Source organism: Neophocaena asiaeorientalis, unplaced genomic scaffold (genome assembly GCF_003031525.2).
Source record: "Neophocaena asiaeorientalis asiaeorientalis breed wild unplaced genomic scaffold, Neophocaena_asiaeorientalis_V1.1 scaffold812, whole genome shotgun sequence".
Classification (NCBI taxonomy): domain Eukaryota; kingdom Metazoa; phylum Chordata; class Mammalia; order Artiodactyla; family Phocoenidae; genus Neophocaena; species Neophocaena asiaeorientalis.
The window spans coordinates 162,992-178,372 of record NW_020172176.1 but is presented as its reverse complement, the minus strand read 5'-3'; the positions used below and the strand labels follow the sequence as shown (position 1 = coordinate 178,372).

Sequence of the window (15,381 nt, the reverse complement as noted above, 5' to 3'; positions counted from 1 at the left end):
AGGGGGAGGGCCAAAAAAGGGAAGGGCCCGGAAAAAAAAAAAAAAAAAAAAAGTTTCTTGCTTCATAATTTGATGAGGCATTCACTAGACTGTTATAGATGAGCTTCATGTGTTTCTCTAAGCCTAATCCTCAGTGCATTAGAAGATGACCTTACAATCCTAAATCACTCACGGAGAAGTTTTTTCTGGGAGAAAAGATTGAACTCGGCTCCAGTGGTTTTCTACTCTGTAGATGCTGGTAGCTCAACCACAGGAAATTCCAACTGTTGAGGGAAAATACATGTTCAGTCTGATTCTCTCACATGTGAGCTCGGAGACAAGACCCTCAAATACCGTGGGGACACGTCTTCTGAGAACGAGTGTTGGTGGAAGAATGGCCTTCTGCCTCTTGCAGAACTCAATTCTTCCTGAGCTCTAAGAAGCTGGACGCAATTTTATTAACAAAAGCGGGGATGAAAAAGCAACAAAAAGCTTTCCTCCTTTCATAAATCTATTCTTCCTACTTCATTCTGAATCGTCATTAATGACATTGCCAAACCCTAGTCACACAAGCTCAAAATCTGGGTTGGATTCAAGTTTCTCTGTGTCCTTTTCCCTCCCTGTTCAGAGCTGGGAGATCTACTTGATTTCATCTCCGTGATGCCTGTCACTTCTTCCCTCTCTTTCCCATTCCAACTGCAATGATCCAGGTTTGAGTGTTCATTACCCATTTGGAGTGGTCATCTGTTGGCCATTACCAGCGTTCATTTCCCTCTTCTTATAACAGTCATACCCCAAGTTCCCTCTGGAGAACTAACTGCTCTCCAACCTCCAGCTGGAGGGTGAGGTGTAACCTAGCCTAAGTCAATGATCATTCCACTCCCAGACTACCGTGGCTGCCTGAGCGATGAGCATATGTGACTGCATTAGAAGCAATGAAAAGCTGTGAGAATTTCCCAGAGGCTTCAGAGGGACAGGATACAGGGCCTGAGGCTTGTGCCGAGACTGAAGAAACCATTCCAAGCAATGGAGAGAAAGTAAAGGGCTCTCTTGACATCACTTGAGTCCTAGGTAAAGCAACGTCTGAAGCCACATCTGCTCTAGATGGTTCAGCTGTGCGAGCCCCCAAATTCCTTAAGCTGGTTTGAGCTTTTAGTTGAAAAGAAAGATATATCCTTGACGAGGCTTTGGTGCAACAGCTCGCTAACTTGTGTACTGTCACACCTCTCCTCTATGTGGTTGTCAGGACGCTCTGATCAGGACACTTGATCAGAATCCCTTTTGATCAAAGCCGCTTGCTTGCTTGCTTGCGTCCATCTGTATTTCTCACCTTCCCCCCGAGCAGTCATCCTCACACACCCGCCACCTCAGGAGCACTGCGCTTCTCACTCTGACCTTTCCCCACCTCATTCCTTTAATTCGTTACATAAATATCTGGTGAGTGCTTACTGAGCGCCAGGCACTGGATGCTGGGATTCCGCGGCAGTGAACCCAGCAGACAAGAATCCACGTCTCCTTGAAGCTGACAGTGAATATGGGAAGACTGGCATGAAACAAATGAACAGGAAACAGAGCATGGATCCCATGGGGAAAGGTAAAGCAAAGAAGGGCAGTGAAGAATCCTGGGCCGGGATTCTTGCAATTCGTGCAATTTAAATAGGACTGTCAGAGAAACTGACAATTTAGCAGATGAAGGAATTGGAGAAACTCATTCCAAGCAGAAGGAAGAAAGAATTAGCAAGATGTTGAATCAGGAGCCGTTCGGAGGCCAGTGAGGTTGGAACAGAGTGAGAGGAGGAAGGGAAGCGGTAGGAAGTATAGGTCAGGTAACCAAGGCCAGATGTTGTGCAGTCTTACTGCATGATAATGACTTCTGCTGTCAGTCTGAGTGGGTGGGGAGCCACCGGAAGTTTTGAGCAGAGGACTAACATGACTTGTCATCACTCTGGCTGCTGAGTTGCTAGGAGACTGTAGGGAAGCAAGGGGTGAAGCCAGGAGTGCAGATGGGGGCTGTCGATACATCCAGAAGAGAGATGATGGGGGGCCGAGCCAGCATGGTGAGCGGATGAGAAATATCCGGATCCTGGAGACAGTAGACGATAGCATTAGCTAATTGACTGGATGGAGAGAGAGAAGGAAGAGGGAGAGGGAGTGGGAGAGGAAGAAGAAGAGAGAATGACTTCAACGTTTGGGGCCTAGGCACCGGGAAGGATGGGGTTGCTGGTAACTGATGTAGAGAAGCTGAAGGGTGAGGAGGGTCAAGGCTGGGGGTCAAGATTAGGGCTGTGGCTTTGGTGTAAGACTGAGAGGCCTGTGAGACATCCAAATGGAGGAAAGATCTAGTACGTGATCGGAAATAAAGATCTGGGGTTAAAGCGGAGTCCTTTATGTGTGGGGGACACATATAGATGGTATTTAAAGCTCTGTGACCAAATGCAATGGCCTGGGAATGAGAATGGAAGGAGAAGAGAAGGGGCAGGACTTTTAGGTGCGGGCTGAGAGATTGTTCTCTTACTATATTGAATACATTAAATAAATAAAAAGACTGATAATTTTGACAAACAACGTGACCCAACAGATATACCTGATTACATCAGTTTTTCCAAAAGTAATATTCAAAGGGTGCAAACGAGAAGAGAGAGAGAGAACTCATTAAAAAAAAATGAACAGCAAAGCAAAAAATAATATACGCCAAAAATGTATACATTGAATTTTTTAAAAAGAATCTTCCATGAGCAAATTAGGAAGACTATTTCTATTTTTGTCCAGTTGGGTTAAAATTTCCTATGCTTAGACATGTAATACAGAGTTTTGCTCCAAGCACCAATCCATCCCCACCAAGAATAAACAACTGGAGTGCACGGCCTTCAGAGTGGTGCACACATCACAATATTAGTTCTCTGAGAGTATATGGTGTGTCTAACGATAACTTATCAACTCAGATACATTATTAGAATAGGTTAGAGGAAGGATCATTATTGGAAAATAACTGCCATAAAGTTTTGCAGAAATAGCATAATTTCTGCAATTCAGAGTTTTTACTCATTCAGCTGGGCTTTATTCCCAACCAATTATAATTACTGAGGCTTATTTTCTGTAGCGTATGTGACCTTTACTTGGTAACAAATGCAAATAGAAAGGGTCAGTGCTATAAACCTATCTACAGTTTCTTTTCGAAAAGACTCACAACACCGTTTTGGCTTGGAGACACTGCTTACAAATAAGTGAAAAAATATAGCTTTAAAATGTGGATCCATGTATTGCAGGAAGAGTAGATAATATTTTCCTATGCATTATGCAAGACTGACTACAGTGTACATAATCCATTATTTTAATTAGCTTATTTATAGCCCACTCTGATTTAAGGCAGCTTCCAAATTTCACATGATAAAACCACATTTGTTTTTGTTTTTTAATAAAGGAATGGTTCAGAAAATTGGAACCAGTGGGAAAATGAAGGTAGAGGATTTGAAACGATGCCTGGAACTGACTTTTAATATTCATACTACAGCATCCAGTGCTGTCTTCCCAATAATTCCTGTCATCTCTGTCCACATTTGCACATTTCATTTCCTATTATTTAATAAAAATTTCAAACTACTGGCTCAGTTCAATTGGATGAGCATTCATTTTCTATTAATTTAGATACTTAACAGAGAAACTAAAGTCAGGGGAATGAGCCGAACAGAAACACCAGCTTACAGCAAGTAAGAAGAAATATCCACGCAGGCCACTGACATACGCATTCCTTTTCAGTAATTAGGGTGCCGTCGAGAGAATATCTGACCAAGAATCGATAGTTCCCGAGGTCGCGTTTTGGCTCTGCCGCTTATAATTAATATAAACTTGGACACGTCGACCATCTTCTTGAGGATTCTATTCCTGAATCTGAAAATCCGGGCATATCCTATCTGTCCCCTTTGCCTTTATGGAGATGTTATGGGGATCAAAAGGGATAACAAATTTGAAAGTACCTGACTAGTTGCAAAGGACTTTAGAATTAAAGATTTTCTTGGAAATAGACAAAATAATAAGTTAAACACTTAAAATAATAAAAGCAGATGGCTTGGAGATGGTCAATGTTTGTTCTGAGATTTCTTTCTTGACTAACAGCCTTCGGTTTCCACCTTTTATCCGGTGTGCTTGCAAAGAGACATCATTCTTCGCTTTTGCCTCACACTTCTGGTGGGTAACTAAGTTATGGGATTTCCTCTCGATACGCCTCCGTTCTTGACCGCCCCTTGATTTCTAGAGTTACGGCGTATGACCTCTTGGCCCCTCAATTGCAATGGTCTTGAAGCCAGACTCTGTGTAGCTTCTCCATTTTGGCTTTTTCTCCTGTGCCAGACCTCAAGTCTTTGGGCTGGTCACATCATCGGAAGGCAGGGATTATCTGACTTGGCCACCTGGAACTGAGAGAGGGTCCTAAGGTTGCAGTTCTCTGTCAGCTGGCCTCCGTCACAGCTAGGCCAAGATCATCTGAGCCGATCCTGGCCAAGGTACCCTAAGGGGGGGGGGTTCTTACAGAAGCTTCTGGAAAAGGTTCTCCTCCATATTGACAAGAGATGCAGGAGAGAAAACATCTCTCTTTGGGACTGGATGTGATAATGGCTGCACGAGGTGCTGGAAATGACTGTGGTCTCTTGCAGCTAAAGATGGCGGACCAGAGAGAGCATAAGTGCGAGTGAGCCGCTAAAATTGTGCCCCCAGACTTCTTATTATGTGAGATAATAAATCCTGATGTTTGCCACCACCTATAGTTGATTGTTCTCCACCTTGCAGTTGAAACTCCTACCTGCGTATCCACGACCTTTCACCCACTCACTCACTCACTCACTCAATTTTATACGCTTCCAGAACACAGGGTAGGGTGGTGCCTTCTACGCAATGGATGCTGAATAAATGTTGCTGGAATGGCTACAAATAATAATAAAAAATAACCCAGAATTATTGGTCTTCATGGTGTACACTGGTTATGTCGCCTTTGTCTAGATGCTTCTCTCTACTTATAAGTAGTACCAATGTCAGGCTCTAGCAAAATTTCCTTGCTACTCATTTCTAGAGGTGGAAGATAGATTTCCTTCCCCAACTGAGGTGCACCAGAATTTTTCTAACAAGTTCTTAAACTACTGTTTCCATTAACAGAAAAACTCTAAAAATGAAAAGGATGACTCAATAATCAAGATTTTTTTCTTCTGGAATTTTGTACATAGTGCAATGAAAACTAAGGAGTAGGATCGTGAAAAACACAGTACTTTTTAAAGTCAACCAATTCTGGACATTTAAATGAAGGAACCAAACCCATCCCAAAGGGCTTCTTCCCTTACAATTTATTGTTTCAAATCAAAATCTCTACTGCGTTTCATGGCACAGGGAGATCAGCTCGGTGCTTTGTGTCCACCTAGAGGGGTGGGATAGGGAGGGTCGGAGGGAGACACAAGAGGGAGGAGAAATGGGAGTATATGTATATGTACAGCTGATTCACTTTGTTATACAGCAGAAACTAACACACCATTGTAAAGCAACTGTACTCCAATAAAGATGTCAAAAAAAATCTACTGTGTTTTAGTCAACTATTTAGTAACTTTAGATAATTTCTAACGGTACCATTTATGGTTGTTTTTATCTGGAGACTCAACTCCTTAGATTTTCATATGTTCCTTCAAAGGATAATGCTATCTCAAAACTCAAAAGAACTTTGGACTGTCCTGCTTCAGAGAAAAAATGTAAGCACTGCACACATGAAGGAATAAAAAACTGTCACAATTACAATCCACCCTATCGAACTAAAAATGAAACCTTGAGTGATTGCCTAGGGTATAACTGCTATGATGTATTTTATTCCATAAACCAGAGACAGTGAAAAATGGTTTGACTTTTCTCCATTTACTAAGTCACCATAACAAACCACTAAGGGCATCTGAAAGGGCGCTTCCCAGGACCCGATCCTACTGTACTGTACTTGTGTAGGTGTCTCACACCAGTCCACCACTTGGCACTGAACCAAGAAGAATGCTTTGCATTTAAAACTCTAACAGTCCCCAGCAGAAGTAAATGTCATTGGAAGTCATGATGATATTTTTTTTAAGCTAACAAACACACCGAGAGAAATCACTTGGGCTATTTATGGGAGCAAAAGCTCACACATGCGCAGGCCCAGCCTAGAACTTTTGTGTAGCTCTGGGGTGGAGGATGGCTTAATATTATATAAGGAGGTCTCAGTGCATTTAAAGGGCCAGAATGCGTTAAGTTCAAGAACTTTTTCTCACGTGCCTGACACATGCGAGGCAGCGTTTTTGGCAGTCGGGGCGCATTATTGAACAAATATAGTCGAAGAGCCCAGGACTCATGGAGCTGTGATGGGGGATGACTCGAGGAAGGTGAAGAGCTGCTGCCCCTCTCCACCTGTGTGTGTCACCAACAGTGCATGCATTCTTTCACTACAGACAGGGACGAGGTGAGCAGGCTCTCACAGCCATCTGCTGGCCTGGACATCAAGTGGGTCGGTGTTATGATCAGTCCAGAGGGATTAATGCTGTTGAAGGTCCCCTTTCCGCGCCATTTTCAAACTGGTTAAAATACTCTCCCCCGCCCACCCCCAGCCAAATGAATTCCATATCTGAGACGTCACATTAAAGCACCTCATCTTTTGTGAGGGGAGGCATCACACTGTAGAAATAATTCACTCAGTTGCCGCATCACTTAGGCGAACGACCTTGGCTTGCTCCTGGCGCAATGGTGGTGCAGTTGCGAAGAAGCTGATGATGGACATAATGACTAGCCCGACCCCTGGCACACAGACAGTGGTTATTTTAAAAGCAGTGGTTATATAAAAAGGGAAATGGAAATCGTATGTAATTATCTGGACGGGGGTGGTCTCTTGTTCGATGCCCTGGATTACTGTTTGACTCCTTTTGACTTGGCATGTGAGAGAAGTTTTAAGAAAATGTAATTTGTGCCGGGAGAGAAGAGAACACAGAGCAAAGCCTGGCTTCTGAGCTTTGAGCCCTCATCACAGCCTCTGACCCTTGCTCCCAGTACTTCTCCTTCGAAATTTCCCACGTGCGCTATGCTGATCCCCAGCTCGGGCTGACCAATGAGCAGGGTGGGAACGCGCTGGCGTTCCCACGCCTCCGCAGCAGGCACTTTCCATCAGCCCACAAGGGCGGTGCCTTCTCCTCTTTCCCTCTCTCCAAAACAGAAGGCCTAGTAGTATCAGCCCTGAGACTGAGCTGTTTTCTCCACTCTGCTCTGAAGCTCTTAGTAATTCTGAGAGCCACGATGCATTTTCTCTGGCATTTCCGACATCAATTACAGAAGCCACAACTTTCCCAACAATTAATGTGTTCATGATTGAGTCGGTGAACGCTTTCTGCCTCATGGTGATAACACTGACCATTTCTAGGTATGCATGATTCTTCTCTTTTATTTCCAGTGTTCCCAGAGAGAGCATCATTTTATGTTTTCCAATTTTTAGATAGTTGTTGATATCAGAAATGGACGGTTCTGTTTAAAGTTTGGGGGAATCTAAGGAGTATGGGCAGCAAACCCAAAACAAACAAACAAACAACAAAAATGCATTTTTCTCTAGCAATGCATTATCGCAGTGTGTTTTTTGTAACAAATACTTACCGAGCACCCATTTCCTGCCAAGTACTTTCCGGGTGCTGTGGCTATCAGTGAATAAAACAAACAAAAATCCCTGCCTTCATAAAGTTTGCATTCTATTAGGTTTCAACAAGCATAATAAATAAATATACAGTGAGCGGAAGGTGATAAGTGCTAGAGCTAAAAGAAAGAGAAGAACAAAGGCTAGGAGTATATATGTGTGGGAGTAGGTCGCAGTGTTACACAGCGTGGTGAGGGTAGGTTTTACTGCGAAGGCCACACCGGGAGGTGCTCTGATAGGGCAGGCACCTGATCAATTTCTTACAATAATAGCAGTGATCTCTCTCTCTCTCTCTCTCTCTCTCTCTTTTTTGGAGCCCCTAGTATATGTCAGTTCCTGTCCTAAGTGCCTTAGGATGTCATTTCTAATTCTCAAAATAATCCTGTAAAGCTTCATCTCATTTTTGTTTTCAACAGAAAAAATGAAGACTTAGGGAAGGTAAGCATAGGGCCAAGATCACGTAGCAAATACATGGCTGAGCAGAGATTTGAATTCTGGGAGCCGATTCCAAAGCTCATGGTCTTCCCACCGTCTTGGGGGTTTCCCAAGATGTGGTTAGGAAACTATCAGAATGCCCTGCAGGTATTCATTAGAAAGTGCACAGTTCTGAGCCCCATCTCAGCGCTACTACGTCTGATTCTCTAGAGTGCAGCCCAGGAATCTGAATGTCTGACACATTTTTCTTGCGACTGTTGCATGTTCAAGTTGGTGAACCGTGGTTACGATCTGCTGCCTTGGTCTCTTGCTAGAGTGATCATGATGGCTGTTGTCATGACCTCTTTCCAGCTCTAGGATTTCTAACCCAGTGCCTGAAAAGCAAACAACCGGTAAAAAGACTGTCCTAGCCACACTCTCGAACTGTGTGTCAGCCTCTAAATCTGGTTATCTTTTCTGTATTATGGGACCAAGCCAGGTTCTTTTCTGTCCTTTCCCATTAACTCGGATACTGGCCACTTGGGACAGGCAGTCCAACATGAGAAAACGAAGGACATGATAACACTCAGAACAAGCTTTGGGTCCCTGCCAGGCCTCTGTGGCATCAGTTCTTCAATGGAATCGCTGCTTCTAGGATGCATTCTGCCTTCAAGGACAAACTCACAGCCACCTTTTCGAACAAGTTTCCCTTTCTGATGCCAATGGGAAGCGATGCCTCCCTCTCTGAGCTTGTAAACCCTTCCAAGGACTGTGAAACAGCACAATTGCTAACCACCTTTAACCATCAGGTCCTGTCTAGCTTCATCCTTCCTTGTTTGGAATTACTGTGCTAATTCTGAAAGCTTCTTAAAACAAAACAAAATGAAACAGCTATCTACATGATTGAATTTTGTCCATCCACACAGACCCACTTTGCCAACCAGCCACCAGCTTTGGTATAACAAATTAGATTCTGAAATGCCAAATATGCTGAAAGAATCTATAAAGTGATGTGATTAATTAAAAAAAAGAGCTGAAGCTAGGTCTAAGGCATAGAACCATGCAGATTTTAGAACTAGAAGGGATTTGGTTATCGTTCTAACCTAGTCCTTTGATAACTAAAGAAATGGAAATCTAAGAAGATGAGGTCACACAGCTAATGTATAGTAAAGATAGGACTATAGCAAAGTTTTCTGGTTCCTGAGCCAGTTTTCTTTTCTTTTTACTTTTTTTTTTTTTTTTTTGCGGTACGCGGGCCTCTCACCGTTGTGGCCTCTCCCGTCGCGGAGCACAGGCTCTGGACGCGCAGGCTCAGCGGCCATGGCTCACGGGCCCAGCCGCTCCGCAGCATGTGGGATCTTCCCGGACCGGGGCGCGAACCCGCGTCCCCTACATCGGCAGGTGGACTCTCAACCACTGCGCCACCAGGGAAGCCCCCAGTTTTCTTTTTATTGACACAGGCTTGGGATCTTTGTCCTACCTCTCCTCCTACTTCCTTGTCCCTTTCCTCAACACATAATTCTCATAATCTGTCTAAGGAGATCAAGAAGGCTTACGTTAATGGTTAACTTACTCTGAGAAAGGTATCCTTAATTCCTCCATGCCTAAACCTTTTCACAAGTATAAGGAGTAAGGATTAGTAATATGGAAATCATACGTCACAGAGCTACCACTGAGTCATTCATTAATTCGACCAATATTTCTTGTGTTTCTACCATGTACCAGGCATAGGGGTAATGCAGTAAAGAAAGTTAGGTGGGGCTTCCCTGGTAGCGCAGTGGTTGAGAATCTGCCTGCCAATGCAGGGGACACAGGTTCGAGCCCTGGTCTGGGAGGATCCCACATGCCGCGGAGCAACTGGGCCCGTGAGCCACAATTACTGAACCTGCGCGTCTGGAGCCCGTGCTCCGCAACAAGAGAGGCCTCGATAGTGAGAGGCCCGCACACCACGATGAAGAGGGGCCCCCGCGCGCCACAACCAGAGAAAGCCCTCGCACAGAAACAAAGACCCAACACAGCCATAAAGAAAGAAAGAAAGAAAGTTAGGTGGAAATGAGCAAAAATTCACCCTGTCAGGGAGCTCGCATTCTAATGGGGAAACACAAACAAGAGAAGTTAGTAAAACCCTTATTGGTAACGGTAACTGCTAAGAAGAAGAGGCAGGGAAAGGGAATAGGAAGTGAGGATGTGTGTGTATGGTGGTGGTGTGGTAGGGGGCTGGATTTTAGACAAGGTGACCAGGGAAGGCCCTCGCTGAGAAGTATAGATCACAACTGGGGAACACAAATAAGCTATCACCCAAGAGAATCTCGGTGTCGGTCTCTACGGGAAATGGCAAACAAAGATCAGATGTGGAAAACGTTGGAAAAGATGGAGTATTGATGTTCTTCTGCTGCTCTTAATAATCCAGGCAGCAGGAACTGGAAGGAGAGGAATGGCACAGCTCAAACGGCAGCAACTGGACTTTCAAGGAGGCCAGGAAGAGATGCGTTAGTGTCTGAGGTGGAAAGAAACGCCTGATGGTTTGGTTTCACGTAAAGAACTCGGCTTAGAATACAGAATTTAGAGAATGCAATTAAGATTGACAAGACGTATTATTCTGTCTTAAAAAAGCATCCAGAGAGCATGAGGTATGCCAAGACTACTCAGCAAGATGATACACGACTGAAAACTTGATGACAATGTTGAAAAATTCAGACATCTGATTCATCCAAATATGTAATTAATCAAGAGGATTGTGGCTGAAGGGTGAAATTTATGTAGCGTTCATGAAAATTTCCACTTTTTTTTGAGAGCTTACTGCATGCAGCACATGGGCAGTGCCTCGGATACTCAAAGAGGAGCAAGACACCATTCTACCTCAGTGAACTTTTCATTGTGGAAACCCATTTTCACTTCCTCCTGGGCGTCCAGCAGGAATACATTTCTCAGCTTCCCTTGCAGTTAAGTGTGGCTTGTGGCAGAGTTCTGGCCAATGGGATTGGAGTGGGCATGATGGATGTCCCTTTTGGTTCGGCCCATAAAGGCCTAGGGGACTGAGGAGTCTCAATATGCAAGGAGCTGGGGTCCCTAAATCGCCACCTGGAACGCTGTCCGCTAAACATCTGATTAAACTTTATGTGAATAAGATACTTACGTCTGTTGTGCTGAAGTACTAAGATCTGAACCAACTTGTGTTGCTCAACTAATACAATTATTAATTAACATTTGCATAGAATTTTGCAGTTTGCAGAATGCTTTTGCATATCAAATGATTCTGGGAACCACCCCAGGAAATGGGTCAGATTTTAATTTTTTCCCATTTCACAAAAGCTGAAATTGATGCTTATGGAATATTGAATTACTTGGTCATGATCACAAAGGTGAGACAGAGAGGGCAAGTATTCGAAACTACTGGCTCTCAAATGCACAAAAAATAACTGATATAAGACAAGGATGGAAATAAATCTAATGCAAGGCATTTGATAAATATAGACAAAATATTAAGGAAATTCAAAAGAGGGAACTACCGTACTTGGTTGAAGAAGCCACGAAAGGCTCTAGTGGAATAGGTAAGATTTACGGTGAGCATTTGTAAATTCAAAAGAGAAACGGGAGAAGAATCATGGAGAAAGCTCCTGTAAATTTTGACATGCAATACGAGTAGTGAATAGACGTAGGAGAGAGTTGGCATTTGTTCTAATGATCCAAGGGAAGTTGGAGCAAGCAATGCAGTTTTTTGAAGGAAAACAGGAACTGGTAATTCAATACAAATCAAAAAAGTATTTACTGAGTGCCTGTCAGATGGAGGGCCTTCCAAAAGTGTACAGAGGATACAGAGAGGAGATAACAAGGGCACAGCCTGTGTTTTAAACGCGCTTATGATCTACTAGGGGAAAGAGTCAAAAATGACTTCAACACAATGTTGGATACGGTAAACATCAATAGGAACAGTAACAGCGTTCAAGGGACAGAGAAGTGACACGGCAAAGTGACGCAACAAGGACAAAGGAAAGATAGGTAAAGCTTCATGCAGGACACAAAACGTCCAGATTGGCCTTGGAGGAGGCGCCATTGCTGAGGATGGTTATAAATACATGAATTCACGAGGGCCGCGTAGAGCTCCAAAAAGAAGAGTTTTATCAGTTTGGGGGGCAAGGACACTGCTATATAAAGAATTAAATGATTCCAAAACATGACCATTGTTTAGGGGACAACAAAATGAAATGTATCATTTGGATATGTTTGTTTCAACATGGAATCACAAACTTACAGTGACATCATAGGTATGTAAATTTCTATTAACAGCCTGGCTTCCAATGGATTCAGTTAACGACCAGCACTACGGACCTAAGTCATGCTGTGCCTAAGCTTCATTATGCCACCACGAGGCAGTCCACAGGCAGTTGACTGAGATGTCTTGCCAAAGAAGGGCCACTTACCATGAACAGGGCTTCATAATTTTCAATCATTTTCTGCACCACGGCAATGATGGCTGTGCTCTCTTCAGCCCGGGCTGAACTCTGGACCGAGAATTCCTTGTCTGACGACTTCTGCTTGTGCAGCAGGTTGGGTCCAAATATGGTGGCCAGGTTTAGAGATGTCATTTTGTTCCCAGTGACCTACAGAAGCAGAGGACACAAGGACCGTTGTGATTTTTGCTTTTCAAAATGCCAGGTGGTTCAGTAATCAATCTGACCTTTTCACTTTCTCTCTCTTTTTTTCTGCAAGGACTATATCATCTCTGTCAGAATCCATGGATAGCATCATTTTCCTTTTGCTTCATATCTTGAATTGAAGCTCAAAGCTCAGTGCTCATCTCAATAGCATACTGAGTAAAATTTTATAAGTGTTACTTTTGTGAAACTGGTACTATATAAAATCTCTATCCTGTCTTCTCTTTAAAAATACTGATGTCCGTCCATCCAACTGACCATCTTATCCATCCCCCTATCTAGCCTTCATCCATCAATCCATCACCTCTCTATTAATCCATCCACTCGGCACCTACCATAGGCTAGGCATTTTTCATGGATTCTGATTATTCTAAAGTGTTTCCAACAGTGACCACAAACCAGTCCTTATTCTAAAGCGTGCACGTTCTAGAGGATAAAGAAAATGATCAATTACAAGCATTGAGTACAAAGTATGAAACTATCAGTTCTGGAGGCCCCAGGGACACTCCAAAGAGGCGGCAATATTTGCACAAAACCTTGAAGGAGAATAGAGTTTGCTGGGATGAAAAGCAGAGGAACTGGCGCAGCGGGCACCTTCACAGTGGTGAGAACACGATATGCAAAGACAGAAACATGTAAACTACGCCAAGGCCTGCCAGGGAACTCAGCATGGCAGAAGGTCTTGCAGGAAAGGCTGGCGAGGGCCAGGTGAAAGTCATTGTTACATGTCCCCTGTGGGGCAAAACTACTCCTGGTTGAGAACCACTGGTCTAGGCCAATTTTTATCTCTTGTTGAAACGCGTTGAAAATCTACGAGTGCCCAGAAAGGCACGGGGACTGTGGCTGCTTGGTGAGGATCCTTTGCCTGGGACGACCTGCACAGCCTTCAAGAGGCGGCTGGATGCACAGCATAAAATTCCTGACTCACAGGTGAGACGAAGCCTCCTGAGTCCCGACCTTGCCCTGTGGAGCCCTGAGCTGGTGGCTACCCAGCCCTGCAAGCCCAGCATGGCACATGGGGTGCGTTATTTTTAGAAGGCGAGGCTGTTTTCACGTTTGCTGCCAAGTGAAACGATTTCATGTGGTAAACACTGGGAATTTTCAAGAAAGTGCCCTTAATGTACGACTGTTCAATTACGTTTTTCCTTTGTTTCATTTCACTGATACAAAACTTGACAAGTTTTCATGTTATTTTTCATTTCTCTTCCTGGAACTTCATGGCTGGGGATAAAATCAAATATGCACCATTTTCAAATTCATCCCTTTAGAACTCAGAGGCATTTGGAGAGCTTCCCCTTCCCCTCTTAAAGGAATATCAGGGCTTTCTCATTTGTTTAAAAAAACACGATCAAATGGAAGATTCTGTTTTCTTTGAAAAGCATGTCTAGTACAAGGACAGTCCAGAACACCGTTTCCGCTCTCCTTCTCCTGTTGCTATTCCGGGAATGCAATCCAATCCCTCTGCAAAACTGCAGAGACGCCAGCTGCAGACCACGCTGCTGCGGTGTGTTAACACCTTTTTGCTTCATTTTGGTTTTATTTTATTGTTTTTTAATCTGGAAAGGAGACTTGCTCACAGACGGCTTCTACCCTTACCTCTCAGGTTGCAGCATATCTATCATCTATCTATCTATCATCTCTCTATCTATCATCTATCTCTACGACCGCCCAAGAACGCACAACATAATGTGTACTTGGGCTTGGTTCATTATTTAATTGTCAGCCAGTGTTATGTTTCCAAACGTTATCAGGAAAACATTTATCTCTACTAAATAAGCATCCTAGATCATTTCTGATCCGAATATGAAGAGCTCACATTTATTAAGATATTAAAAGTTTAGCATGTAGGTGGGGGAGGGACAGATTGGGAATTTGAGACTAGCAGATGCAAACTATTATACAGGGAATGGATAAACAACAAGGTTCTACTGTAGAGCACAGGGAACCATATTTAATATCCTGGGATAAGCCATAATGGAAAAGAATATGAAAAAGAATATATACGTATATATACACATATATAACTGAAATTAACACAACATTGTAAATGAGCTATACTTCAATAAAATAAAATTTTTTTTTAAAGTTTAGCATGTAGAGTCACTGGGCTAGAGGCTTTCCACAGGCTGTTTCAATTCCCTCTCACTATATGCTCCCGAAGCCGCTGCTGCTGTCGTCCTTATTTTACAGACGAGGGAAGTGGTGCCCAGAGCCGGGCTCCAGGCAGCCCTCCGCCACTCACTCTTGCTGGCAGAGCCGGCATAGCGGGGATGTGGGAAAACTGGCTCCAAAGCCGGGCTGGGACCAGGGTGAGGGGAGGCACGGGTCCTGCTACAGTTCCGAAGCCAAACTCCCACTTGTTAGAGGCATGCACCTCAACAAAGGTCAGTAATCCCGGCCTTGTGTCAGTGGTTCATAACTTCTTTTTTGCCTCATAGACTCTTGGAAGAACTGGAGGCCAGCTATGGACTCTCTCTCCAAAAAAAGTGTACATTCACACCACATATTCCATGCTATGATGGGGGGTTCTTAGACAACCTGAAAAACCACTGCTCAAGAAGTTTCAATGATGTCCCTGCAATAGTCTTTCTAGAGGAAATGAAATCTTTCTTATACTTGGGAATTTTTCTTTTCCCCTAAGAAGCAAAGCAAATAGCAAACTAA

The 15,381-nt window shown here is 43.7% G+C and overlaps 1 protein-coding gene across 2 annotated transcripts in view; it reads right to left on the bottom strand.

Moving 5' to 3' along the window:
* Positions 1 to 15,381, bottom strand: part of ARHGAP6 (Rho GTPase activating protein 6) — an 83,369-nt gene that overhangs the window by 17,632 nt on the left and 50,356 nt on the right. For both annotated transcript variants that reach the window (XM_024756969.1, XM_024756975.1), the window contains exon 8: positions 12,484 to 12,663. In XM_024756969.1, coding sequence (XP_024612737.1) covers positions 12,484 to 12,663 — 180 coding nt within the window. The remainder of the gene's footprint in view (positions 1 to 12,483; positions 12,664 to 15,381) is intronic.